Source organism: Eretmochelys imbricata, chromosome 9, assembly GCF_965152235.1.
Source record: "Eretmochelys imbricata isolate rEreImb1 chromosome 9, rEreImb1.hap1, whole genome shotgun sequence".
NCBI classification, from domain to species: Eukaryota; Metazoa; Chordata; order Testudines; family Cheloniidae; genus Eretmochelys; species Eretmochelys imbricata.
Genome location: NC_135580.1, coordinates 84,295,707 through 84,318,423, shown reverse-complemented (window position 1 = coordinate 84,318,423; position 22,717 = coordinate 84,295,707). Strand labels below are relative to the sequence as shown.

The 22,717-nt window shown below is 44.9% G+C and overlaps 1 protein-coding gene across 4 annotated transcripts in view; it reads right to left on the bottom strand.

Annotated features, from left to right (window-relative positions):
- Positions 1 to 22,717, bottom strand: part of CHRDL1 (chordin like 1) — a 48,525-nt gene that overhangs the window by 7,529 nt on the left and 18,279 nt on the right. For 3 of the 4 annotated variants that reach the window (XM_077826769.1, XM_077826770.1, XM_077826771.1), the window contains exons 4-7: positions 8,791 to 8,936; positions 7,377 to 7,470; positions 3,803 to 3,870; positions 1,035 to 1,209 (exon numbers count right to left, since the gene is read on the bottom strand). In XM_077826769.1, coding sequence (XP_077682895.1) covers positions 1,035 to 1,209; positions 3,803 to 3,870; positions 7,377 to 7,470; positions 8,791 to 8,936 — 483 coding nt within the window. The remainder of the gene's footprint in view (positions 1 to 1,034; positions 1,210 to 3,802; positions 3,871 to 7,376; positions 7,471 to 8,790; positions 8,937 to 22,717) is intronic. The other variant, XM_077826772.1, reaches the window with a different exon arrangement.

Sequence of the window (22,717 nt, the reverse complement as noted above, 5' to 3'; positions counted from 1 at the left end):
GAAAGCATGAAGAAAATAACCAAAAGTAGACTTTTCCATTCTCTGGATGCTAGACCAATCAGTGTGTGAATTTAGCAGCAGATCCAAAGGCATTGACAGTGGTGTCAGCTGCTCACCTTCCTAGTCCCAACAGAATAAAGTGGTCTTTATATAGTGTGATACAGCATGGCCAGAAGGCAGCAGGAGAGTGATATAGGAGAGATATGTAAGTCCCAGGATGAGGAGAAGCCTTATTCCCTATAGAGGGAAGAAAGGTTTCTATAGATTAATTAAAAACACCTGAAGCCAATTAGAGCACCTGAAGTTAGTCACCAGATAAAAACCTCCTGCTTCAATCAGTCAGGGGAAGGAGTTGGAGCAGAGAGGTTTGGAGGAGTTGAAGTAGAGGAGAGTTTGGAGAAGTGCTGTGGCTGGCTAGAAGACCAAGACTCTAGGTAAAGAGACACCCGGCTTGTGCAGAGAGAGAGGGCAGGAAGCCCCACAAGCTGAAGAGCAGGAGAGGGAAGTAGCCCAGGGGAAGGAAGCACTAGTTCAAGTGGTTTACCACTATCCCTAGGGCCCCTGGGCTGGAACCTGGAGTAGAGGGTGGGTCTGGGTCCCTCCCTCTCCACTACCCTTCTCTGGGTTACTAGTGGGACAGTAAATATCCTAGTTCAGGGGCAGGAAACTGCACCCTGAACTCCTCCCCAAGAAGAGGAAGTGTGGGACCCATCATAATTGTACTGGCAATTTGCCACAATAATTTCATGTAATATAGATTCTCGAAGTTCTTTAGAAAGCAATATGGTAGTGCCCATGCGTTGCCTATGCTTGGGCAAATGCAGCAGCCACTATAGGCTCAGACACAATTGCCCCCAGCCAAGATAACTCTCCTAATGTTATATCTTTGCTGTCTTACTGTACTTTTACTTTCTGACTTGCAAGGTTCAATCGTTTGCAAAGGGTCTCCCCCTTTATATACTAAAAATTCTTTGAGAGCTATAAATGGCTGAGACCCAACTCAGAGTGGTATTGCTAAAAGGACTTCTCTTTACCTCGTCCGTGCTTATGCTTGTTGTTGATGACGATCTGTACTATAGTTCCTGAGGCTTGCTGGGGGTCAGGTAGGACTCCACGGTTACTCCTGCCACTGGAAAATCGTGGAATATTGACCACCTGTCTAGTGGAGCTGGGTGACAGGTCATAATGGGAGCGATGATATGAATGCCTCTGCGTGGAGACAGAAGGAACAGGAATGTAAATATTTCATTCAAGTAAAGCAATTGGAGAGCTGAACTTTGTGTGTAAACTGTCTGTATTAAGGCTCCCTGTGCAGTCAATGTGAGTTTTGCCACTGATGTCAGTGAGGTGCTAAATCTCAAGATTCGCTTCCTCCTTGATGGAGAGAGACTCATGCAGGTGCTTGAGATTAACCTGTGTTAAACTGCAGGTATTTGACCCCAGGAGTTCTAGCCTTCTGCATCCAAACTGCTTTTTACAGCATCCCTGAATATGGACCAAGTATAGTCAATATGTAAAATGATCAGATGCTGCCTGCCTTCCTGCTTCTCATTTCACTGTAGATGCCAGAGCCACAGACACTCGTAAGGCCAGATGCAATCACTGTTGCTCCAGATGAGCAGTACCTTGTCGGAATCTATCTCTGAGTCCATCAGCTGGGAAGCCTTGACAGATTTGTAGGTGAAAATAGCCCTGTGCAGTGACTCTGTTTTTCAAAACAAAGCACCATGGTAATGTTGGGGGATTTTTTCCAAAAATACCCAAAAGCATGACTGAAGATTGTTTGTTAAAATAGTACTCTTACAAGGCATGTATTTATTTTGTGCTCCAAATGCTTAAAAATGCCAGGTACTCTCTCCAAATTGCGTTATAAAAATCAACGCTGCCAGACTGAATTATTGAGGGTTAATCTTCACCCTGGAGGCAGTAAAGCTGCACCATAGATTGATCTAGCCCCTGGCGTGAATTCGTACCCGTCAGGCATGATAACTAGTAAATAAGTGTGTTACTACTGTTGAAAAGCAGTGTTCACATGGCAGACAAACCATTTATTCAGGTATGGTATGCACAAGTATCTGATCCAAAGTCTGCAGGAGTCAGTGGGGGTCATTCCATTGGCTTTGGATCAGGCCTTAGCTGCACATGTTCGTTCAGTAAAGTGCAAGAGAATAAGTAAAATCTCTAACAAGATCCAGAGACAGCCTGGGTCATCCACGTGTGTCCTAGTGGCGATGCACACACAGGGCTAGAGTCTCCTTTGCCTTGCACCTGCGGTGGTTATTTACAAGGTGGCTGCAATATGCTACCGTTCTTGTTGGGTAGCAATCTGCACTCATTCTGTAGCAGCAGAGGTGAAAGTAAGCCAGTCCGGTGTACCGGTAAGAACCAGTACACCGTGCCGGACCAGACCAGCTTCCCCAGGCTGGCAATTTAAAGGGCTGGGGCTCCTCGCAGTGGCAGGAGCCCTGGGCCCTTTAAAGCACCGCCCGAGCCCTGTCGCCGCTACCCTGGGGCTCCGGCAGCTGGGCTCGGGCAGCAATTTAAAGGGCCCGGAGATCCACTGCAGTAGCCCCTGGGGCTCCCAGCTCCCTCTGCACCGGCTCCCTCTACAGCTGGGAGCTCTGGGGGTGATTTAAAGGGCCTGGGGGCCCTTTAAATCTTTAAAGGCCTCGCCTTTTCTGGTTGAGGCAACTCCTCTTCCAGTTGAGGCTACGCCCCCGGCTCAGGACTCCGGTGTACCGGTAAGTCCTTTTAAGTTACTTTCACCCCTGTGTAGCAGTGCAAGGTACCTGACTAAACAAGGTGCAGAGCAATGAAGAGTCACACCCATTCATTGGGTGTATCTTCTTATAATGTGGCATTTTGTTCTGCTGTTGTAACTATTGAATACTGGCAGATATAACAGTATCCAAACAGCTACAGCATATGAAATATGGCCTATATATTGCTAAGTATTTACTTGATATTAGCAATGATGAATTTTCCAACATTCTTACTGCTCTACAGGCTGTTGCTGAGTCAGGGGCCACAGAAATGGATATAGAATTTTTGTCTGGCAACAAAATACACTGTGAACCACAGAAAATAAACAATGTTGCCCCTTCCTCTGGTGCTAGCGTTTTTTTTTTTAACAAAGGACACTGGATTTTTTTCTAACAATCATTAATTGTCGGAGATGTTAGACATCTTCTGATCACGGGCTGCCATCTCAACAGTGCATGAACCACAAATGATTTTAGAAGGAAAAATAGGATATAATAGTGAAAGAGGAGGAGACAGGATAGCGAAGTGGGAAAGAGGGATTATGGAAAGAACAGGCATGACAAATTGTTTTCAGTTTCCTAGGTACCAAAGTATCCTTTTGTAAGAGACATGCCCATTCTGCCCGCATGAACTCTAATTGCTCACTCTGTAGTGCCCTTGGCTCCCGAGCAGCGCCTTTTAGCTCATGAGACCTGACACGTGAAGTGTACTTTATTGGTTTCAGAACATACTATGCAAGTTTGTCTAGGGGGACACCATGTTTGGAGCCCCTCTCCCGGCCAGGCCCTAATCTATCACAAGAGAATTTTTGTCTGTCATTTCTTCAAGATCATCAAAGATTTTCAGCTGGGTACAAAGAGCTAAAGGCAAACAGAGGAAGATTCAATGGAAAAAGGTATTGTCACTAGTATGAATTTTTCTGCCTGGTATTCCCGTGCCAAGGCAGAACTGGTGAAGAGTTAGAGTAATCGTCCCTTTTACTTGTGTGTGACTGGCTCGGTAGGAAAACGGGTTTTCTCATTACACAGGGCACACTTACGGCTTCTCTGTTGGCCGGTTGCCGGAAGATATCCCCATCAGAATGTTCCCATGATAATTCTCCATCTCCTGTATGTGAGATAAAACCATCAGTTATGGGAGTAATTGTGCAATGCCTTAGACATGCCTATGAGAATTCTTTACAGCTGAATGAGACCAAAGACTGAGGCAGAGGTGTAGTGAGGTCACATTGTACTAAGACACCATTACTTCTACAAAACATATTTATTATTTGTATCACAGAAGCTCCCATCCTGGGCAAAGAATCCATCATGGAACAAAAATACAGTCCCCGAGTACAAAGAGCTTACAATCTATGTGACATTTTCCTAGTCTGCTATGAAGTATTAGCCTCAGTCAATACTAAATTACACTTTTCATATAAAGAACAAAGTACATTTTTGTGTTGCTTTGTCCTTAAGGGTTTTTTCCCCTTTTTGCTTACTATCGAGTTCACAAAATTTGGCAACTTGGCGTATTTCCCAAATATTATTCTGAACCGATAAGGTTCTTTTAAAAAACATCCAACACTCTGCCACTGAAATTATTTTAAAAATAGTTTCAACAGCCACTTTTAATGCATTACTCCCTGGACACACAGACAGGAGGGAGCCAGGTGCGGTAACATATATCTGGCTATATGAGAAGGACTGGCTCTAATGTCAGCCAGCAGATTCCTGTACCTGCAGCCAACAATCATGAACTGTACAGCTCTGCTTTTGACATAGACCAGTGGTTTTCAACCTGTTGTCTGTGGACACCTGGGGGTCTGCAGACTGCTTAAGATTTCCAAAGGGGTCCACAACCCCATTTGAAGATTTTTAGAGGCCCACAAATGAAAAGAAATTGAAAACCACTGATGTATACAAACAGCCAGGAGAAGGAGTACAGGTAGGCAGCCCTCTTCCCCAGGATAGGGCTCATATCATTTAGGATGCTCATAACAAAGAAGTAAACACAAGAAGGAAATGTTGACTTGTGTGTTAGAAGAATGTTTGTGGAATCAGAGATATTGTCTGAGGCCAGGAGCTCTGGAAACTCCCTAGAAGTGGGGTGGGGGCACCAGCACCCAAACCTTGGCCCAACCCCCCTGCTCTGCCTCTTCCCCCTGAGGCCCCACCTGCTGCTTGCTCATCTCTGCCCCTTCCCTCACATTGCTCACCCTTAAGGCAGGTCAAAATGGGAAGGCATAGCCCTCCCACTTTTAAAAGTGATGGGGCCATGGTCCCCTGACCCTCCCTGTTCTGGCACCCCTGGCTGAGGCACTTGCCATTTGTGCATTCTGATGTAGGAGGAATTAAAATGCTTTAGAGAAGCAACTAGAGGAACTTCAGAGCAAGGCTTTGGCCCCTCAAAACCCAACACCATGATCTGGGGGAATTTAGAAATGTAAACGAAAAATCTCCGCTTCCATTAAAGTCTTTGTAAAGACAGCTTTAGAAATGTAAACTTCTACAAGCCAGTGTGCGCTGATCACTGGTACTGAGGGGGAACAATGATGGAATGGAAGCGGTTATATTTGAGCGGAGGATTTGGCACCAAAACAATGCTTAGACTGGTATTTAATTGTTTAAAAACACGTAAGGATGACTTACAGGAATGGGGCAGGAGGGTTATCGGCTATGGAGATAAATTTGGAATTGAACACCCCCAAACTTTGGTGTTTAGATCTGTCTTTTATTATATGTGTTATGTAATGTAAGCTTTATATTGGCCCCAAATTTGCACCACAGAAGTCAATGGTAGCAGCATGTGCCCCCAAATCAGCTGGACTTTATGGCTTGAAGCCATGTCTAGTCAGTATAAAAAGGACTAATTTGAAAATGCAGGGGGCTTTTAAGTGTTCTGTTAATAAGTTACTAATATTCTTTGTCCTTAAAGGGAGTAGAAATTAACTAACAGATCTTTCTCCCTTAGGCTGTGCTCATATATCTTCATGCAAACAAATTGCTCAGACTTGTGCTTCATAGAATTGCAGGGGAAGGATAAATCGGCATGTGTCAGATTGAAAAGGACAAGGTTAGTTAGAAAGGAAACGTTACTTTCAAGAAAGTTTTATAAATAATGAAGCATTTTAAAAACCACTATGCAAACGTGGAGAGTCTTTTCAAAGGCCATTGCAGGCTCTGAATCTCCTTTACCACAATACCTGTCTTGCCTAATGCCTCCCACATCTGGCCCTGAATTTCCTGCTTCTGATTCACTTTTTTTCTCTTAAGTGACTGTCCTCTTCTGTTTTCAGTGGCTGACTTTTCCAGTGTAATCTTAGTGCACTGTGTAACTAAGGCACGATGCTTTGTGCTTTGAAACTCAGTTTGATTTTTGTAATTATAATGGGTCTGTTCCAAATCCAAGTCACCATATAAAGTAAAATTATGTGCTACCAGCCCGGGCAACTAAAAATAGCTATCAGGGAACAGAGACCAGGAACCAGATGATTAGCTGATGTTTATTTTATTGCACACTCAACATATTGAACGTTAAATGGTAATTTGTTAGATTGCCTGCCATGAGACAAAGACCATCACCTTTGCCCGTCTGAGTGAAGAAAGCTTCAAATCCAAGGTGCCTAATAAAATGTTTCTACGTTTAGTGGCTAAAAACATAAGAAGCAGCAGCATGGGCTACTGGGTAGGGGACTGGACTGGAAACCTGGGTTCTGTGCCTCAGTTGTCTCTGGCTGACTTGCTGTGTTCACCAGTCTGTGCCTCAGTTTCCCCTCCCCCTCTTCTTGGCTGTATAGATTGTAAGCTCCTTAGGGCAGTATCTGTCCCTCCCTATATGTTGGTGCAGTGTCTAGTACTGTAGGCACAAATGAACTACAAATAATATAAATGCTCCTTAATTTTCCAAGTAACATTACTGAGCTCTAAGGGTCAGATAGTTAGATATGTAGACTCCTAAGAACACAGATAGGCACTTAGTGGGATTTTCTAAGTGCCTAACTCCCATTGATTTCAATAGGAGTTAGGCACCTAGGCACTTCTGAAAATCCCACTAAGTGATTATTTGCATCTTTAGGCAGCTATGTACCTTTAAAAATCTGGTCCATATTCCAGTGGAGGGTAACACAGAAGCCCCAATATAAACATATAGGTAAGATACAATTATAAAGAAGGCCTCACCTGCAAAATTTAGAGGCCCAGATTTAGGGTTTTGACCTTCTCTAGAATTAAGTTCCCTGTGTGTATGTGAGGGCTGCTTTGGGATCTAAGATAGACTTGCTAATAAAATACCAGAGATACCTGAATGTAGATTGGCACTTGGGGGAATCGACTGTATCCTAAGAACTGAGTTATCTGTTTCTTTTTATGATGAGAGCAAGTCTGGGCACTTGCAGGATATATACATATTCATATTTCAAAGCTCATCTACCAGAGAGGTGGCAGATATTTTAATGTTTCAACTCATTATCGTAACATTGCTTCTGCTGTATTAATTGCTTGTTTCAATTTAGGAAAACAAAAAATGATACATCTGCTGAAATACAATGTTTAATGTCCAAACTCCCTCTGCAATGGGTGAATGTGGCACGCTTGCAGACAGTATCCTTTTGCTTACATAGCAGATTTTACCTCTGCAAACTGGGCAGCAGGACTCTGGAACGGAAACTGGGAAAGAGCATGTTAATTTAGGGCAAGTCTTCAGGCCACAATACACGTTCCCTTCCTGCCATTAAAAACAAAGACAATTAAGAAATGGTTTCTGCATTGATTCATATGGTACTATGCATTTACATTTGGGGCTTTTCTTCACTACCAGGAAGATAAATGCTGATTGATGCAGCGGGTGTTGATTTAGCGGGTCTTCACTAGACTAAATCAACAGCAGAGCTCTTGCCTGTCAACTCCAGTACTCACCTTCCTCTTCTTTGAGAGGTGAAGTCGACGGGAGAGTGCATCCCATTGATGCAGCGGCGTGTAGACACCACAGTAAGTTGACCTAAGCTACGTCGACTTATTATTCATGTAGCTGGAGTAGTGTAATTTAGGTCGATGTACCCCAAGTAGTGAAGACAAGCCCTTATACAGATTTGAATCTGGCTCTGTACATTTACATATGTGCCACTCTAGCATCTAGAAACAGGATATTGCACTGAAGAGTATTCCTTAATTGTCTTTCTAAAAACACAAAATATTTACAAAACATTGTACAGAATATAGTGCTCAGGAAATGTACCTAACATACCAGGAGACTCAATCCACAGGAGAGGTACAACATGGGCATTGCCACAGTGCAAGCTCCCCACTCACTGCCCCACCAATGAGTTTCAGCCTTGACCTGGAGGGACTGCATTTAGCAGTGACCCAGTAGCGTAATCTCCAAGTCCAGTCACTGGTTGACCTGTTGAGCCAGATGGCTACCGAGATGGTTCCTTAATACTAAATTTGCTGGTGACTTGATCAAATGAAGGTCCAAATATGGCCAATGTTTGTCCAGGAAGAGGTGGGTAGACTGAACCTATTTCAGTTCAGAGTGGCTCTGAACAGCCACCGGAGGGTGACAACTATTGGTCACTGCAATTAGAATTGATGACCGAGTGGGTTAAAGTTCTGTGGCCCATTGTCAGTCCCATGAGCCATCCAGTTCCCGCTTGTAGGAATCTTTACTGAATTCAGAATAATTCTGGCCTCTTTTAGAGAGCCAGTGTTGAACTGTCCATAGTCTCGTTGACATAAAACTATATATACTCCAAGTAATAATATTCTACCTGCCACCTAACTACTTTAAGTGTGTGGAGTGTGGGCTCATGTACAGAGTGTTCACAACAGGGTAGATTTCGTTTGTGTTTGGAGTAGGAGGCAGAATGGCATTTACCTGGGGCTGCATACCGGCTCTGAATATGCTTTTATATGTCACTTTTTCTCCTGACTTTCAGCCTCCACTGCCCAGGTACGACTGTACATTAGTTAAGTTTCAATAGGCTGGTCTCCTAGCAAAGAGGATCTAGCAAAGCATACAGCAGGGCTCAATTAAATTATTACTTACTGAGCAGCTGCACTGAGCACACTGGTTGGGTTGCCTATTCTGAAAAAGCCCTTCTGCCACAAACATTTCCCCGTGCTGGTAGGCAGTGCCATTGTATTCGCAGGATTTCCCAGTGATTTTACTGCTTATGGAGAAAAGTGAATCCTCTGGAACAAATGAGAGAAAAAAAACATTTTATTAAAAAAATTCACAAGTTGCTCAATAATGGGTGTTGACAACTGGGGACTTTGGGGGGCTAAATTGCATTAATAAATAAAAGAAACACTGAGTTTTTGGAACAGAAGCTTGTTTATGACTTTACTGAAAGTGGGCAAATTTAGTCATGGTACAAAACTACTCATTACAGCAATATTAAACAGCTATTTTATTTTTTTAACTTTAGAACCATATTTTAAAAAAAAGCTGTCTCTGTCCCTATTAATCTTTGCAGACCTATAGTCAAAATACACTAGCGGCATCGAAGGAGGTGTGTCACGGCTTTGCTAATCACACTGTAGCGTTTGCCCACTAGTGGGATGGGTGGCCACGGTTAGAAACTGACTTAGCACGGGTTATGTTGTATGTAAGGTTTTTCTAGAGCTGGCTAAATATTTAATTCTTCGGTTCACTGGCAATTTAAAAAAAAAAAAGTATCTTCAAGTTGACCCAAAAGAAAACTTAGAGGACAAGTGGGGGGAGGAGGAGGGGGTATGTTCATTTCAAGTCAAATGAAATGTTTCATTTTACCTAAAATGAAACTTTTTATTTCAATTTTGAGGATTTTTAATAGTTTTTAACAATAAAATTGAAGGAAATTTCAAAACACCTTGTGATATGTTTCAATCAATCCAAATCTGTGTGTGTGTATATATTGGTGAAAACATGTTTTGAACAAAAAAATCACCCAGTTCTGGTTTCTCCTTTCGGGAGAACCAATATTATTTGCATTGTGGTCGTGCCCAGGAGCCCCAGGGATGGACCAGCACCCCACTGTGCTAGGTTCTGTACAAGCACAGAACAAAGAGACAGACCGTGCCCCGAAGAGCTTACAAGCTTAGCATACGAATCCACATTAGCAAGGAAGTATAAAGAACTATGTTAGCAACCTGTGCTATAGCTTACCTTTACCTGTTTGCCTCTAAATGAGGGAATAACACCGCTCTAATGAGCTGTTAGGCAAAATCATGTTGTCTACCCTATGCAATGAAGTCATGGTAGAACTCTGCTACCAGCAAATATGCCCAAACATAGTTGTACCTTGGAAGGCTCTGTTTCCAGTGGCTTCCATGCTTGCTTTTTCCCCTAGCATTGGCCACGGCTGTCAAAGTGACACATTTCATCTGAACTAAATGCGCACAGTTTTGTTAAAGCTGATGTTTGGTTGCATGCAACTTATTTTCTGATATTCAAATTAGCCCATTATATTTGCATAGAACATCACATACAGAGCTGCCGAGAACTTGGCAGCCATGACCCAGTTCTGGGCCCTGCTGCCTCAGCTCAGCAGAGTTATTGGCTAAGTTTTCTTCTATGGCCTGGCTTCTGTGCCAACCCCACCCCAACCTCAGCTCTAGTGAAAACAGATTAGGGGCTGCTCTAACTAATGCCTGTTGACAAAATTCCCAAAGGGGTTGTCCTCCAGCTTGCGAATATCTGGAGTGTGCCATGGTCAGGGCTACAGGCTATGATTGATGTATTCCTGATGGGACTCCCTGATCTCAGAGGAATCCTCATTTAGAGAGCTGTGGGCAGTTTCTGCTCGCTCTGTGCTGCCTGAGTGGAGTGGGGCTGTGACTCTGACACTATCTATTTACATTTGTCACTCTAGAATCCAGAAATGGGCACAGGCATTTTTAAGCAGGAGCTCCTTAGAAATAACAGTGCAGCGATTGTTCTCTGGAGCCAGAGAATCACTTCAGATTTCAAGGAATGCAGCTGACGTTTCACTTGGTGGGTTTGGGGTTTCACATAAGAGGAAACCTGAGCTGCAACATCATGTTTTGCTGTAGCATTTTAATATCTGCCAGATAGTTTCATATAAAAACCTTTCCAAAATTAGTATGTCATCAAAGAATGTAGTTTTTTTTAGCTGAGCACTCAACCAAAGGAGTGAGAGTTTTTAGACGACAGGCATTGGATTTAAACTCTGATATTGAGAGTCCTCCATAAAAGAGTTTGTTTTGGTATGCTGGCACCATTGCATATTAATAATCTTTTCAACATGGGGGGGAAATTAGTAAATGTCAAATAGGAATGTACTGTGTGTACAAACCTCAACATTTTAAGGTCTGGTGTGTTAGTGCAGGACCTACTGCTATGACAAAGGGAAATGGAGGAGGAGAAGCTATGTAAGACAAAGCACTAGAGGATTTAGTGCTCTTAAATGACCCTTTGTACTTCATGTACACTGAGTATCTTTTTAGGAGATGTGTTCGCTATTTGCATTTCCACTCTGTGAAAGGCCACAGCTTGCATTTATTTCAGCTCCACAAATGGCCCCCTGTGATAATGTAAAAGCAAAAGGGAACTGCATGGCTGAAGCATGGATACTAAATCCCATGCAAACCTCCAATCTTTCTCTTTACTGATCTTTCAACATACTCAAGTTTTATGTCCTTGACACACTTTATGATGGATGACATATATGGTTAGGTGGAAACTCCTCTTGGTCAGCAATATTCAACAGTTCAGGAGCAGAATTTTCATTTGTCCATATTTGGTACCTATTATTAATATACTTCAGACACAAAAGGTAAATCAGTCTCTTGATTGTAATTCTGAAACAGAAGAGTCTCTTCCAAAACCTGCTGCTGCTAGAAGTACTGTCTTGGTGGATGCTGATCAGCACTGGCTTCTATTTCTACTCTGGGAGATGCTGTTGCTTCCAGCTACTTGTACCATCTTAGGCCAGTGTAGGAGCATTTACAATATCTGGAGCCAAGAAATAAAACTCAGTTTCCTACCAGAAGAAAGAGAACTGCAAGTGTAGAAAATCACCAGGTTCTGTACATGTCCAGAGCATAGAAAGTGGGACCCTGCTTAAAAAATAAATAAATGGAAAACAGGATCTGAATTCTCCATCACTAGCTTGCTAAGGTACTTTAAGGAAGGCAAGAAACAACTAAAACCTTAAAGTTTGAAAGGTAGATGATAATGGCTAGTGGCCTCTTTTAGAGGACTATATATGCCTCTGGCAGAAGGGACCCTCTGAGATATAGGAGAGATGTCACTGAAAAGTGGGTGTCAAACGTAAGGAAAAATGTAGAACGGGGGAAGCCTATTACTGTACAGTCCACTGTACCTTTAAAATTGTTTATATTTGAAACTTTCATACAGAGTTACATCTTACATTGTAAATAACACACAGCTATGACAAAACCCATGTTGATCCAGGAGATGTGGCACTTTGATTGTGGCACTTTGTTAATTTGTTAATGTGTATTCTGGAGTAGTTCTCTCTAATTAGACACAATCCTTGAAATTCTTAAGAATAATCACTCAAGCCAAAATTCGGTGTTGTCTCATGGTACATAGACACCAGACAAAGCACAGCCAGCAGGACTGCAGTGTAGAAGAAGGCTACTGGGGACTTTGCCTCTTCTGAAAAGTTATGCAGCAATAGCTCCAGGGGCCCTCTGCAATTGACCTCATGGTGAGCATGAAAATGTAGCTAAAGCCTTCTGAGGGATAGATCCACATATTAGTAGTATACGCAGTTTTCCGTGGGGAATGAATGGCCCACATGCTTCTGACCTGAGCAGCTTTCATGGCTATACAACAGTCCTGGCATGTAGCACTCCATGCCCTTGTAACATCAACAGAATTTGCAAGAGCTGGCCCCAATCAAGATACAAGCCATGTGTTCATGTTGCCTCTGCAGCACATTGCTGTGTCCATTTGGGAAGTTGTTTTCTAGGCACCCGCCCATAGTCTGCAGTTTGCAAAAAACAATGCATGCACGAGATCCCTGTGACTTTTTCAGAGTGAAAAAGAGTGTTGGATGTAGTGAATAAATTTTACTTCAGACAACTTATATCCAGTAAGTAAGATTGCTAAATAAAATCACCATCAACCCTCAAAACATTGAATTATGGTCCCTAATTATGTTTTTTTAGGAGGTGGAAGGGACGACTTTCTTTGTAAGGTAGTTTCTTCTTCTGAAAGAAGATGGTCTCTTACATGCAGGTCTATACAACTATTGTGGAGACCCTGCAGTATCTCAGGACAGCAGCAGGTGGAGGAAATCACTCTGCAACTGACAAACCTGAAAATTGCATTGCCTCACTAGTGAGTCTAGAGACCCAAGTGCAGACTGAGGGTATGTCTACACTGGCAGAGTTACATCGCCGACAGTTACAGCACCGCTCAGAGAGCGCTGAAGGGAAACCGCTGTTGTGCGTTCACACTGTCGGCTGCCTGCGCAATCGCGTCTTCACGCTTGCGGCACTTGCAGCGGTATTCAGAGCACTCTGGGCAGCCATCCCACAGAGCATCTCTTCCTCTCCTGACGCTAAGAGTTGTGGGAAGGCAGAGGGGGTCGCAGGGCATCCTGCGTCCTGTCCCAATGCCCCGTGATGCATTGCTTCGCATCCCAGCAATCTCTGTACTTCTGTCTGCATTTGGCGCCATCTTTCAACGGTTTGTGTATTGCGCACTCTGCCTCTTCGGTCTGCAGGAATGGATCCCGCACTGCTGACCAATATGCTGCTCACTCTCACTAACATGTCACGACTGGCAGTGGAGTTATTCCTTAAACTGCAAAGGCAAGAGGAGCTCGACATTGATCTCGTCATGTGTAGTAGCTATGACACGAGATTGTTTGTGGCATTCACGGAGGTGCTGACCACAGTGGAACGCTGCTTTTGGGCTTGGGAAACAAGCACTGAGTGTGGGATCACATCGTGGTGCATGTCTGGGATGATGAGTAGTGGCTGCAGAACTTTGGGATGAGGAAGGCCACATTCTGGGACTATGTGACGAGCTCGCCCCAGCCCTGTAGTGCAAGGACACGAGACTGAGAGTGGCCCTGTCATTGGAGAAGCGTGTGGCAATTGCACTGTGGAAGCTACTGCTACTGATCGGTTGCTAACCAGTTCAGAGGGGGAAAGTCGACCATTAGACATGTGTTGACAGAAATGTGCAGGGCCATTAATCACATCCTACTCGAAAAGACCGTGACTCCGGATAACGTGTGTGACATTGTGGATGGCTTTGCACAAATGGGCTTCCCTAATTGCGGAGGGGCGATAGATGGCATGCATATTCCAATTCTAGCACCAGACCACCCAGCCACCGAGTACATTAATTGGAAGGGGTATTTCTCTATGGTTCTCCAGACGCTTGTGGATCACTGTGGGCATTTCACGGACATTAACATAAGCTGTGTTAATGGTGCATGATGCACACATCTTTTGGAACACTTGCCTGTTCAGGAAGCTGCAAGCAAGGACTTTCTTCCTAGACCAGAAGATCACTGTAGGGGAAGTGCCCATTGTGATCCTGGGAGACCCCGCCTACCCCTTAATGCCGTGGCTTAAGAAGCCATACACGGGGCACCTTGACAGCAGCAAGGAGCGGTTCAACAACAGGCTGAGCAAGTGCAGAATGACTGAGTGTGCTTTTGGATGTTTAAAGGCCTGCTGGCGCTGCCTATATGGGAGGCTGGACTTGGCCAATGAGAATATTCCTATGCGTATAGCCGTGTGCTGTATGATCCATAATATTTGTGAAGGGAAGGGGGAAAGCTTCACTCAGGGCTGGACCAGTGAGGCTCAGTGCCTGGAGGCTGAATTTGAACAGTCAGAGACCAGGGCTATTAGAGGGCGCAGCAGGGGGCCATAAGGATCAGGGATGCCTTGAGGCAGCAATTTGAAGCTGAAAACCACTAGTATTTGTTGCTATGCTTGGGGAGTGCAGTGCTTGTAATGCTAGGAGGTGATTGGTGCAGATGATGCACTATGAAGGTTTAAGAAAATCACCTGTTGCTTTGCAGGGCTGTCTTTGCTTTCAATTAATGGAATAAAGATTGCTTTCAAACCAAAACAATTCTTTTATTAAAAAACAACAACTGGAGGAGAGAGACAAAAAAACACAGCAGCACCATAGGGGATGGGGGAAGGGAGGGTCCCAGGAGGAGATGGAGTCCCGGGATGGTTAAAGATTTGTGTATGTCCAGGGATCATATGCAACCTTGTCCTTTGGAGTACAGTGCAGCAGGTACTGTACTTCAGCAGGGCTAAACTGCAGAGGGATGGGTGTTGAGTGCAGTGGGTCCTGGGAGTCCGCAGGGCTAGACTGTGACAGGGCAGGAGTGGAATGCAGCAGGTACAGACTGGAGCCAGGAGGTTGATAAGAGTGCATTGGTGATGTGTGGGGAGGCGCATGGGAAAGAGTTTTGCGACAGCGGATGCAGGGGAGGGTGGGCATGGAGCTTTTCGGTTTGCAGTGCTACTAGCGCCTGGAGCGTGTCTGCTTGGTGCTCCATACTGTTTAACAGCCACTCCGTGGCTTTGTTCTGGCACGCCATGTTCTCCTTTCAGTCCCTCTTCTCACTGTTCTGCCACTCTTTCAATTCTTATTTTTCGGCTGCGGAGTGCATCATGACATCACACAGAAAGTCCTCTTTAGTTCTTCGTGGCTGCTTTCTAATTCTGTGCAGCCGTTCAGCCAACGATAACAAAGAGGGAGGCTGGGCTCCCAAGGTCATATCTGTGAAGCCAAAATGCAACATTTTACAGAAGCAGTATTGTGTGCAACACACAGACCACTGATTAAGTGATTTAAAACCCAGCCGCTGTTCACATACCTGTCACTAACTGGCTGGCCTCAGGCTAGCACACATGAGCAAGACCCCCAAAATGGTGAGTAACCACAGGAGCAGGGGAAATCAGTGTTCCAGGACCATACTGTACACTGGGCACGTAGCTCTTAGGGAGACCCAGCACTGTAGGGTAGGCTTTATAATCATTACTGTCCCCACATTTTCCACTGGCTGTCTTCATTATGGAAGATCTCTCGATGTGGAGGATGAGCAGGGAATCAAGGGAGGATCTTCTCCAAGACTGCAGCTTCTGCCCTGGCCCTTATGCGGCTCACCTGTGTGCAGCAATGGTCTGTCCCCTCTCTCCCCTGCAGTGACGGTAGAGTGGCATGGGAAAGTTACCTTTAATGGGGCAAGAAACAAAGCAGCTCTGCCAAAGAACCTGTGGCAGCAGATTGTCCAGTATCTCCATGAACGTTTCAAGGAGATCTGAGGCAGATTCCCATGAAGTGAGGGAGTCAAGCAACACCCTGTTCCACCGCTCAGACTAGGCAGACACAAGCCTGCTTTCTGAAACGCTCCTGCCCCCAAAAACTTGCTTCAGAGATTCCCAAAATCAAAGTCACTTACCAGGGGCCTCCTCTCCTGTTTGCGCTTCACCAAGCTCTGACAGCTGTGACTGGCTAGCCTCCTCTGGGGTAGAGAAGAGCTCCTGGCTGCATGCATCTCTGACCTCCGAGTCGTCCTCTGCCTCTAGGTCCCCCTCCCCCTCCACATCCTCGTCCAAGATTTCCTCCTGGCTCGGTTCACTCTCGACTGGCACGCGACCACTGAAGTATCCACAGTGGCATTCACAGTGGAGGTGGGGTTGGCCACGAGTATCATGTCCAGCTCTTGGTAGAAGTGGCAGCTCGTGGGCGCAACACCGGAACAGCACCTTGTGGAAGGCGTTCTGTAGCTCCTTCGCTTTGACCCTGCACTGCAGTGTGTCCCAGTCACGGCCCCTTTCTGTCATGCATCCTGAAATCTGTCCATAGGTAACAGAGTTCCTACGGCTGGAGTGCAGCTGGGGCTGCACAGCCTCCTCTCCCCAAATGCTGATGAGGTCCAGCAGCTCGGCATTGCTCCAAGCAGGGGATCGCCTGGTCCGTGGAGCAGGCATGGCCACCTACAAAGATGTGCTGAGACCACTGCACGCGTCACTGAGCAAACAGGAAGGGGACTTTCAAAATTCCCAAGGAACGTATGGGGTGGGGATGACCGTTGGTCGCCTGAGGGCAGGGCAGTAGAGATCAAACCGATGATAGGTGAGAACAGGCATTGTGGGACACCTCCTGGAGGCCAGCTGCAGCGCTGTAATCGACCAGGGTGTCTACACTGGCACCGCAGCACTGTAGACCCGGCGCAGAAAGCCGTACGCCTCTTGTCGGCGTGGGTTTTTTTACAGCTCTGCAACAGCGCAGTTTCTGCGCACGAAGTGGCTTGGCAGCGTGTGCACCTCCGGAGTTACAGTGCAAATAGCTGCTTTACTGTGCAGGAACTTGCCCGTGTAGAAAGGCCTGAGAAGCAACAGTAGCTGCCTTTGTATCTGGAGGAAAGTAGGGAGGTCAGAGGAGAGAGGGACCCAGCATTCAAACAGGAAGCTAACACGGTATCTAATCTCAATCCGGACCACGTTTTTCCAACACCACGGGCTTGGCTTTCATCTGAAAACCAGTCCACAGTCAATGCGGTTTCCAGGCTAATTAAAATGAGTAATGTCTCTGACTGATGCACAAAGTATGGAAGGGCAAGGCAGGGTGGGGACAGAAGGGAAGGCTGTGAAGTGATGAAATGATGGACCCCTCTGCAACTCCAGCTTGCTTCCTCTGATCTCTGTTCTCGACTCAGAATTAAGACTTCTGTTAATTCCATACTGCACCGCATGATACTCTCTTCTGTCTATTAGAGCTGAAGCAAAGAGGACAAGAAACTGAATGAGATCATCAGGAACACATTTAGTGACTACATGGGATGGGCCTCTCCGCTCAGCACAAAACCAGCATGGGCATAGTGGTATCTTGGTATCCAGGTCTTAATAGTACTTCAGTTGGGAACTGAATTATTTGCCGCAGGAAGATCTTTACATAGTCTAGAGCCTGTGCCTTGTCCAACTCTCTGGTACAACTGCAAGTGCATGAATATTCTCTTCTCCAAATGGTGCTATCCGATATACTGCTCAGCCATACATCCCAGTTCCTTCAGTAGATCATTTCGCACACCTGTATTTCTCCTTAGATCAACCAAAGAAGTTAGGCCTATAACAGAGAAGCCATAACACACTCTCCTTTGTGTGCCTATGAAAGCCTGTTAGGATTTATGACATAGGTTGAAGTCCTCCCCTGCTTTGAGGGCTTAAGTGGTTCATAAGTCTTGTGCTGACCATAGAAGGGAGAATATGACCGTATGTCTATGGCTCTGATCATGCACGTGCTTATCTCTTAGCATGAGTAGTCCTAGTGACTTCAATGGGACTAGTCAGATGCTTGAGATTAAGGTTGGGAATGAGGAGTTGCAGTATCGGGGCCTACATTGCTACGACTGCAACAAAAGACATAAAACTGAATGTTTGAGACTGCATGAGAGCGTATGTTCCTCTACAAAAACAGCATCTGTCTAAAATTGTAAGGAGGCTTTGTTTATACTGTATGTCTATACATAACTTCAGTCTGGTGCAATTTCTCTCTCCCTCTTTCCTCGTGTGGCCTTTTGGATAGTAAAACGTGCCTTCGTATTTTTTTCTGTGTGCCTAATTAGAGGGCTTCAGATTCCTTCCTGATATCCTATTCTCCTGCAGAATGTGGAGTGATTATGGCTAATTTTAGTAAGTGCCAGTTTGTATTTTGGAAGAACTTGGCATGAATGTCGATATCAGCATGTGTTGTTCCATACCTCAGTAGAGATGTGTGAGAATTGGATTAGATTAATTAGCCGCAGATATATAGTACTGCATATAGCCCATATCTGTGAACTCTGTTTCCTAATAAGGATTGCTCTCACAGCTTTGCATGGCATTTAATGGTGTTGGATATTGTTGTAGTAATTAGCTGCTTATGGAAAGTACCAGGTAAATCATCTATGTAAATCCTCTTAATGAAATGGGTTCATTCTGAATCTTCCTTTGTCAGCTTCCATAGTATCAGGGCAGGGGAAGTGAAGCATGGAGGGTAAAGTGTTTTATAGCATCAATGGAAAGGAAGTGTCTTTGTTCCCAAGGTTGACAGCCATCCTCTAAGGGTCCAGTCCTGCATCACTGAAGTGAATGTGCAATGCATGGTTTTGCCTGTGACTTCAGTGGTATCAGGATCTGGCTCTTAATTAGCAAGATTACCAATATTTATCTGTTGGTAATTGTGTTAGTGTTAGATAATGCTAAGAGGATAAGATGTGTGACCAGGCTTAATATCTTAATTTGGAAATAAATTTACCTTGAAAACGGATTTAAAGGCTGCACCTACCTACAGGACTATAGGTTTAGAGATAGGCGACAGAGTGTGCTGCCATATCAAAATGTTCTGTTGGCTTCAAATATTCTTTTCTTTTTTTTTTAAAGGAGAAAATTAAGACTTCCACTAAAATAAATGAATTCACAAATATCAATGTTCTTCTTCTGCAAACTTTGACTTTCAGTCAGTACTAATCTAGATACCAACATGCCATATATACTGGGCATGAAATCCTGGCCCACTGAAGTCAAGCAAAACTCCCTTCAACTTCAATGGGGCCAACATTTCACCCTAGATTCTTATCATAACTACAATATGTTTTGTTAAAACCCATGTAAAGGGATGAAACCACTGATCCGTATTAGGGAAGTGCACACAATTCAAATCCAACATCATGGGTGTGACCGTTCAACCTGATAGGTTTTCACAGTGTCATATGAATCCAAAGGTGAAAAACAAATACAAAGGGTTGTCTCCTCCCTTCCACTTATACAAGCAAAGGGAACTTAAGAAAGGTGGAGCTTCCACTCTGTGAAAGGAAAGGGGACACTACATTATGACTGCTTCTTCCTGGGATCATGTAGAACAATGGTTTTCAAACTGGATTGCAACCCAGTACTGGGTTGCGGAATGGAAGGCACTGGGTTGTGGCAGCTCTGGTCAGTACTGCTGACCGGGCCATTAAAAGTCCTGTCAGCGGTGCTGTCCGGCTAAGGAAGGTTAGTCCCTACCTGTTCTGATACCACGCTGTGCCCCGGAAGCCTCCAGCAGCAGGACTGGCTAGGAGGCTCCGCATGCTGCCCTCACCCTGAGCACCAGCTCCACACTCCCATTGGCCAGAAACTGGCCAATGGGAGCTGTGGTGTGGTGCCTGCAGACGAGAGCTACACGGAGCTGCTTGCGTACCTCTGCCTAGGAGCCAGGCCTGCTACTGGCCGCTTCCAGGGTGCCGTGAGGTCCGCAGTGCCAGAACAGGCAGAAAACCTGCCTTAGCACCCCCGCCACACCACTGACCGGGAGCTGCCTGAGGTAACCCTGCACCGCAACCCCGAGCCCCTTCCTTCACCCCAAACCCTTCAACCCTGGCCCCGCCCCAGAACCTGCACCCACAGCCCAGAGCCCTGACCCCCTCCTGCACCCCAACCCCCTTCCCCAACCCAGAGTCCCCTCCCACACCCTGAACACCTCATTCCTGGCCCCAGCCCTCAGCCCTCACACTGGGTCACCAGAAAAAAAGTTTGAAAACCACTGATGTAGAAGACACTGCTTGGGGTGCTCTATGGTTACTTAGGTGTGGGGCAGTGGGCTGGTAGTTATCTGCAGCATACTCTTTGCACAGCTTGTGGATTTTTACCAAGAAATCCCATTGGGAATTATTGCTGCTTGAAACAGCCTTAACTTCTGTAGAGTTTTTTCCATGGCAGAAACTGGCCGATAATAGGATGGCTCCTTTTGGGAGCTCTGCAGTAGGACCACTCATGAGTAAGGGCTGCAGGATCCAGGCCCACAGGCTTTATCACAATTAGTAAAGCTTCCCCGCTGGGTCTTTCTGGACAGACGTAAGACGTACATGTAAGAACATTAACAAACAATTGGGTATGGAATGGTCTGATAACACTAGCTCACAGATTGGCAGAACAGTCCAAATAAAGATCAGTTCCGTCATGCTGAATTAATCAGTGGTTTAGTCTTTGCTGCTGCAAGTCCAACCTTATGTATCACTACAAGAAAACTAGTTATCTGAGCGATTTACTGTTATGAACCATTTTAAATCCACTTACTCAAAATTCTTCTTTCTTTGTGTTTCGATATAATACAATCTACTGCAGTTAATGGGTGTAAAGGATGCGTAGGGTCTTTGCTGTACAAGAGAAACTTTCTGAGCTGGAGATCCTGTAACTTGCACTAGCAAGATCTGTAAACGGAGTTCATGGTTCAAGTGAAAGGGAACTTCTGCTGGCACATCCTGGTTGGGCTCTACCCACCTTCTCTTGCATATCTACTGAGATACTGTCTTTTAAACAATGCTCCAGCTAGTTTTACTTGCACTTTCCTTAACACTCTTACGATTGTTAGTACCAGAACATCTGTGAAAGATCATTTTTAAAACTCCTAGTCTGTTGGTTTGCCAGGTTAGAAACTATTTTAAACTACAACATTCAAAGTCTCCTAGTGTCATTTGCTGACAGGGATGGGCTCTTAACATCAGAAGCACTAGACACTCTGCCTGACTTACTTTTTGCAGTTTGTCTGTTTTATGAACCAGCCTTAAAAAATCCAATCAAGTACTAAATTACATGAAATTAATAATGAAGTTTAATACTCTAGAAATTTACCATACTGGGAACTGTTTGTGTATAGCCTCTCTGGCCTTTTAGGACTTGAGAGATGACTGATCCTGAATTTGAATCCAGGCAGGGTTTTTTAAAACATATTTTCAGAATCAACCATAGCGGTTATGCATATAAAGACCAAGGAAATCTGCAAATGTTTCAGAACTCTCTGACCCAGGGAAACAATTCATTTCTGCTTTAATTCAAGGGCATCTGTTGCATAAAAGCAGTTCTCTGGCATGCTCTTGTACTTACAACCCTTCTTGTACTCTCTAGGAGCTTTGCCGCTCACTGCATGCTACATCGTTTTATTTATTTGATGACCAGCTGCAGCAAGCCCTCTCTGAGGCCTTGCCTAGCTGGTGACCCCACCTGCTGCTTCTGTACAGATATCAGGACAGTCCAAATTGGTATCATAACAAGACCCAATGCCATATTATTTGCCATAGCTTTGTAAACCGAGATGTTTCATCAAGAGGCGCACAGGTAGATCAACTTTGGGTGACATTAACTGGAAGAGAACCACAATGCTTGGAAATTGTCAGGTTCTGAATCCCAACCGTGCCTAATGCAGCCAGGAGTATGACTGGACAGGAAGAGAACCTCCCTCACACAGGCAGCTGGGTCTGAAATTTTAAATCTGTGTGAGCAGAATCTCTCTGATCCAATAGTGTGTAGTATCTTTTGAGAGGTCAGCCCCTGGGAAAGGGGTCATAAAGCCAATGGACCTGACCAGTTTAAAATTCCCTCTGCAGATAGCTGGCCTAGTGACCCTGTGCCAACCCCCTTCAGTCTCAAAATAGGGCATGCGCCTGGAGGAAAGGATGTTTGGCTCTTACTCTTGCTATTTCCAGCTGATGGAATAGCCCCTGGGGGACCTGGACAGCCATGTGTAGGGTCAGGCAGGTCTGAGGCTGCTCTAACTTACACTATGGCCTGAATTAGCCACCATTCAGCCAAAGAATCAGAGTGCCCAAAAGGTGGCATACAGCTCTTTCCCCCCTGCACCCTTAGACTCTGTGCTGCAAGCAGCTTGATCAGACCTGGGATAGGGCCCTATGCCAGGAGGAGTCTTAATCTCAATACTAGTGTTATTCCAAATGAAGGATATTAAAAACTAGACTCCAATCAGAAACTCTCCAGTTTCAGACTCTACCCCATACTGTCCATGAGCCAATAAAATATGATAACCATGGATCAGAAACAGCCTATTCAATATCTGACACATTTGTAATGGAAGAATAAATAAGTGCTGAAAGTTTGATCTGTACAAATCCAAAACACAGCTGCAGGAGATTTAAAGAAATGAGGATAGCAAGAGATTGATGGGACTTGCTACAAGAGTTGATTGACAAGGTGGACCTGATTTT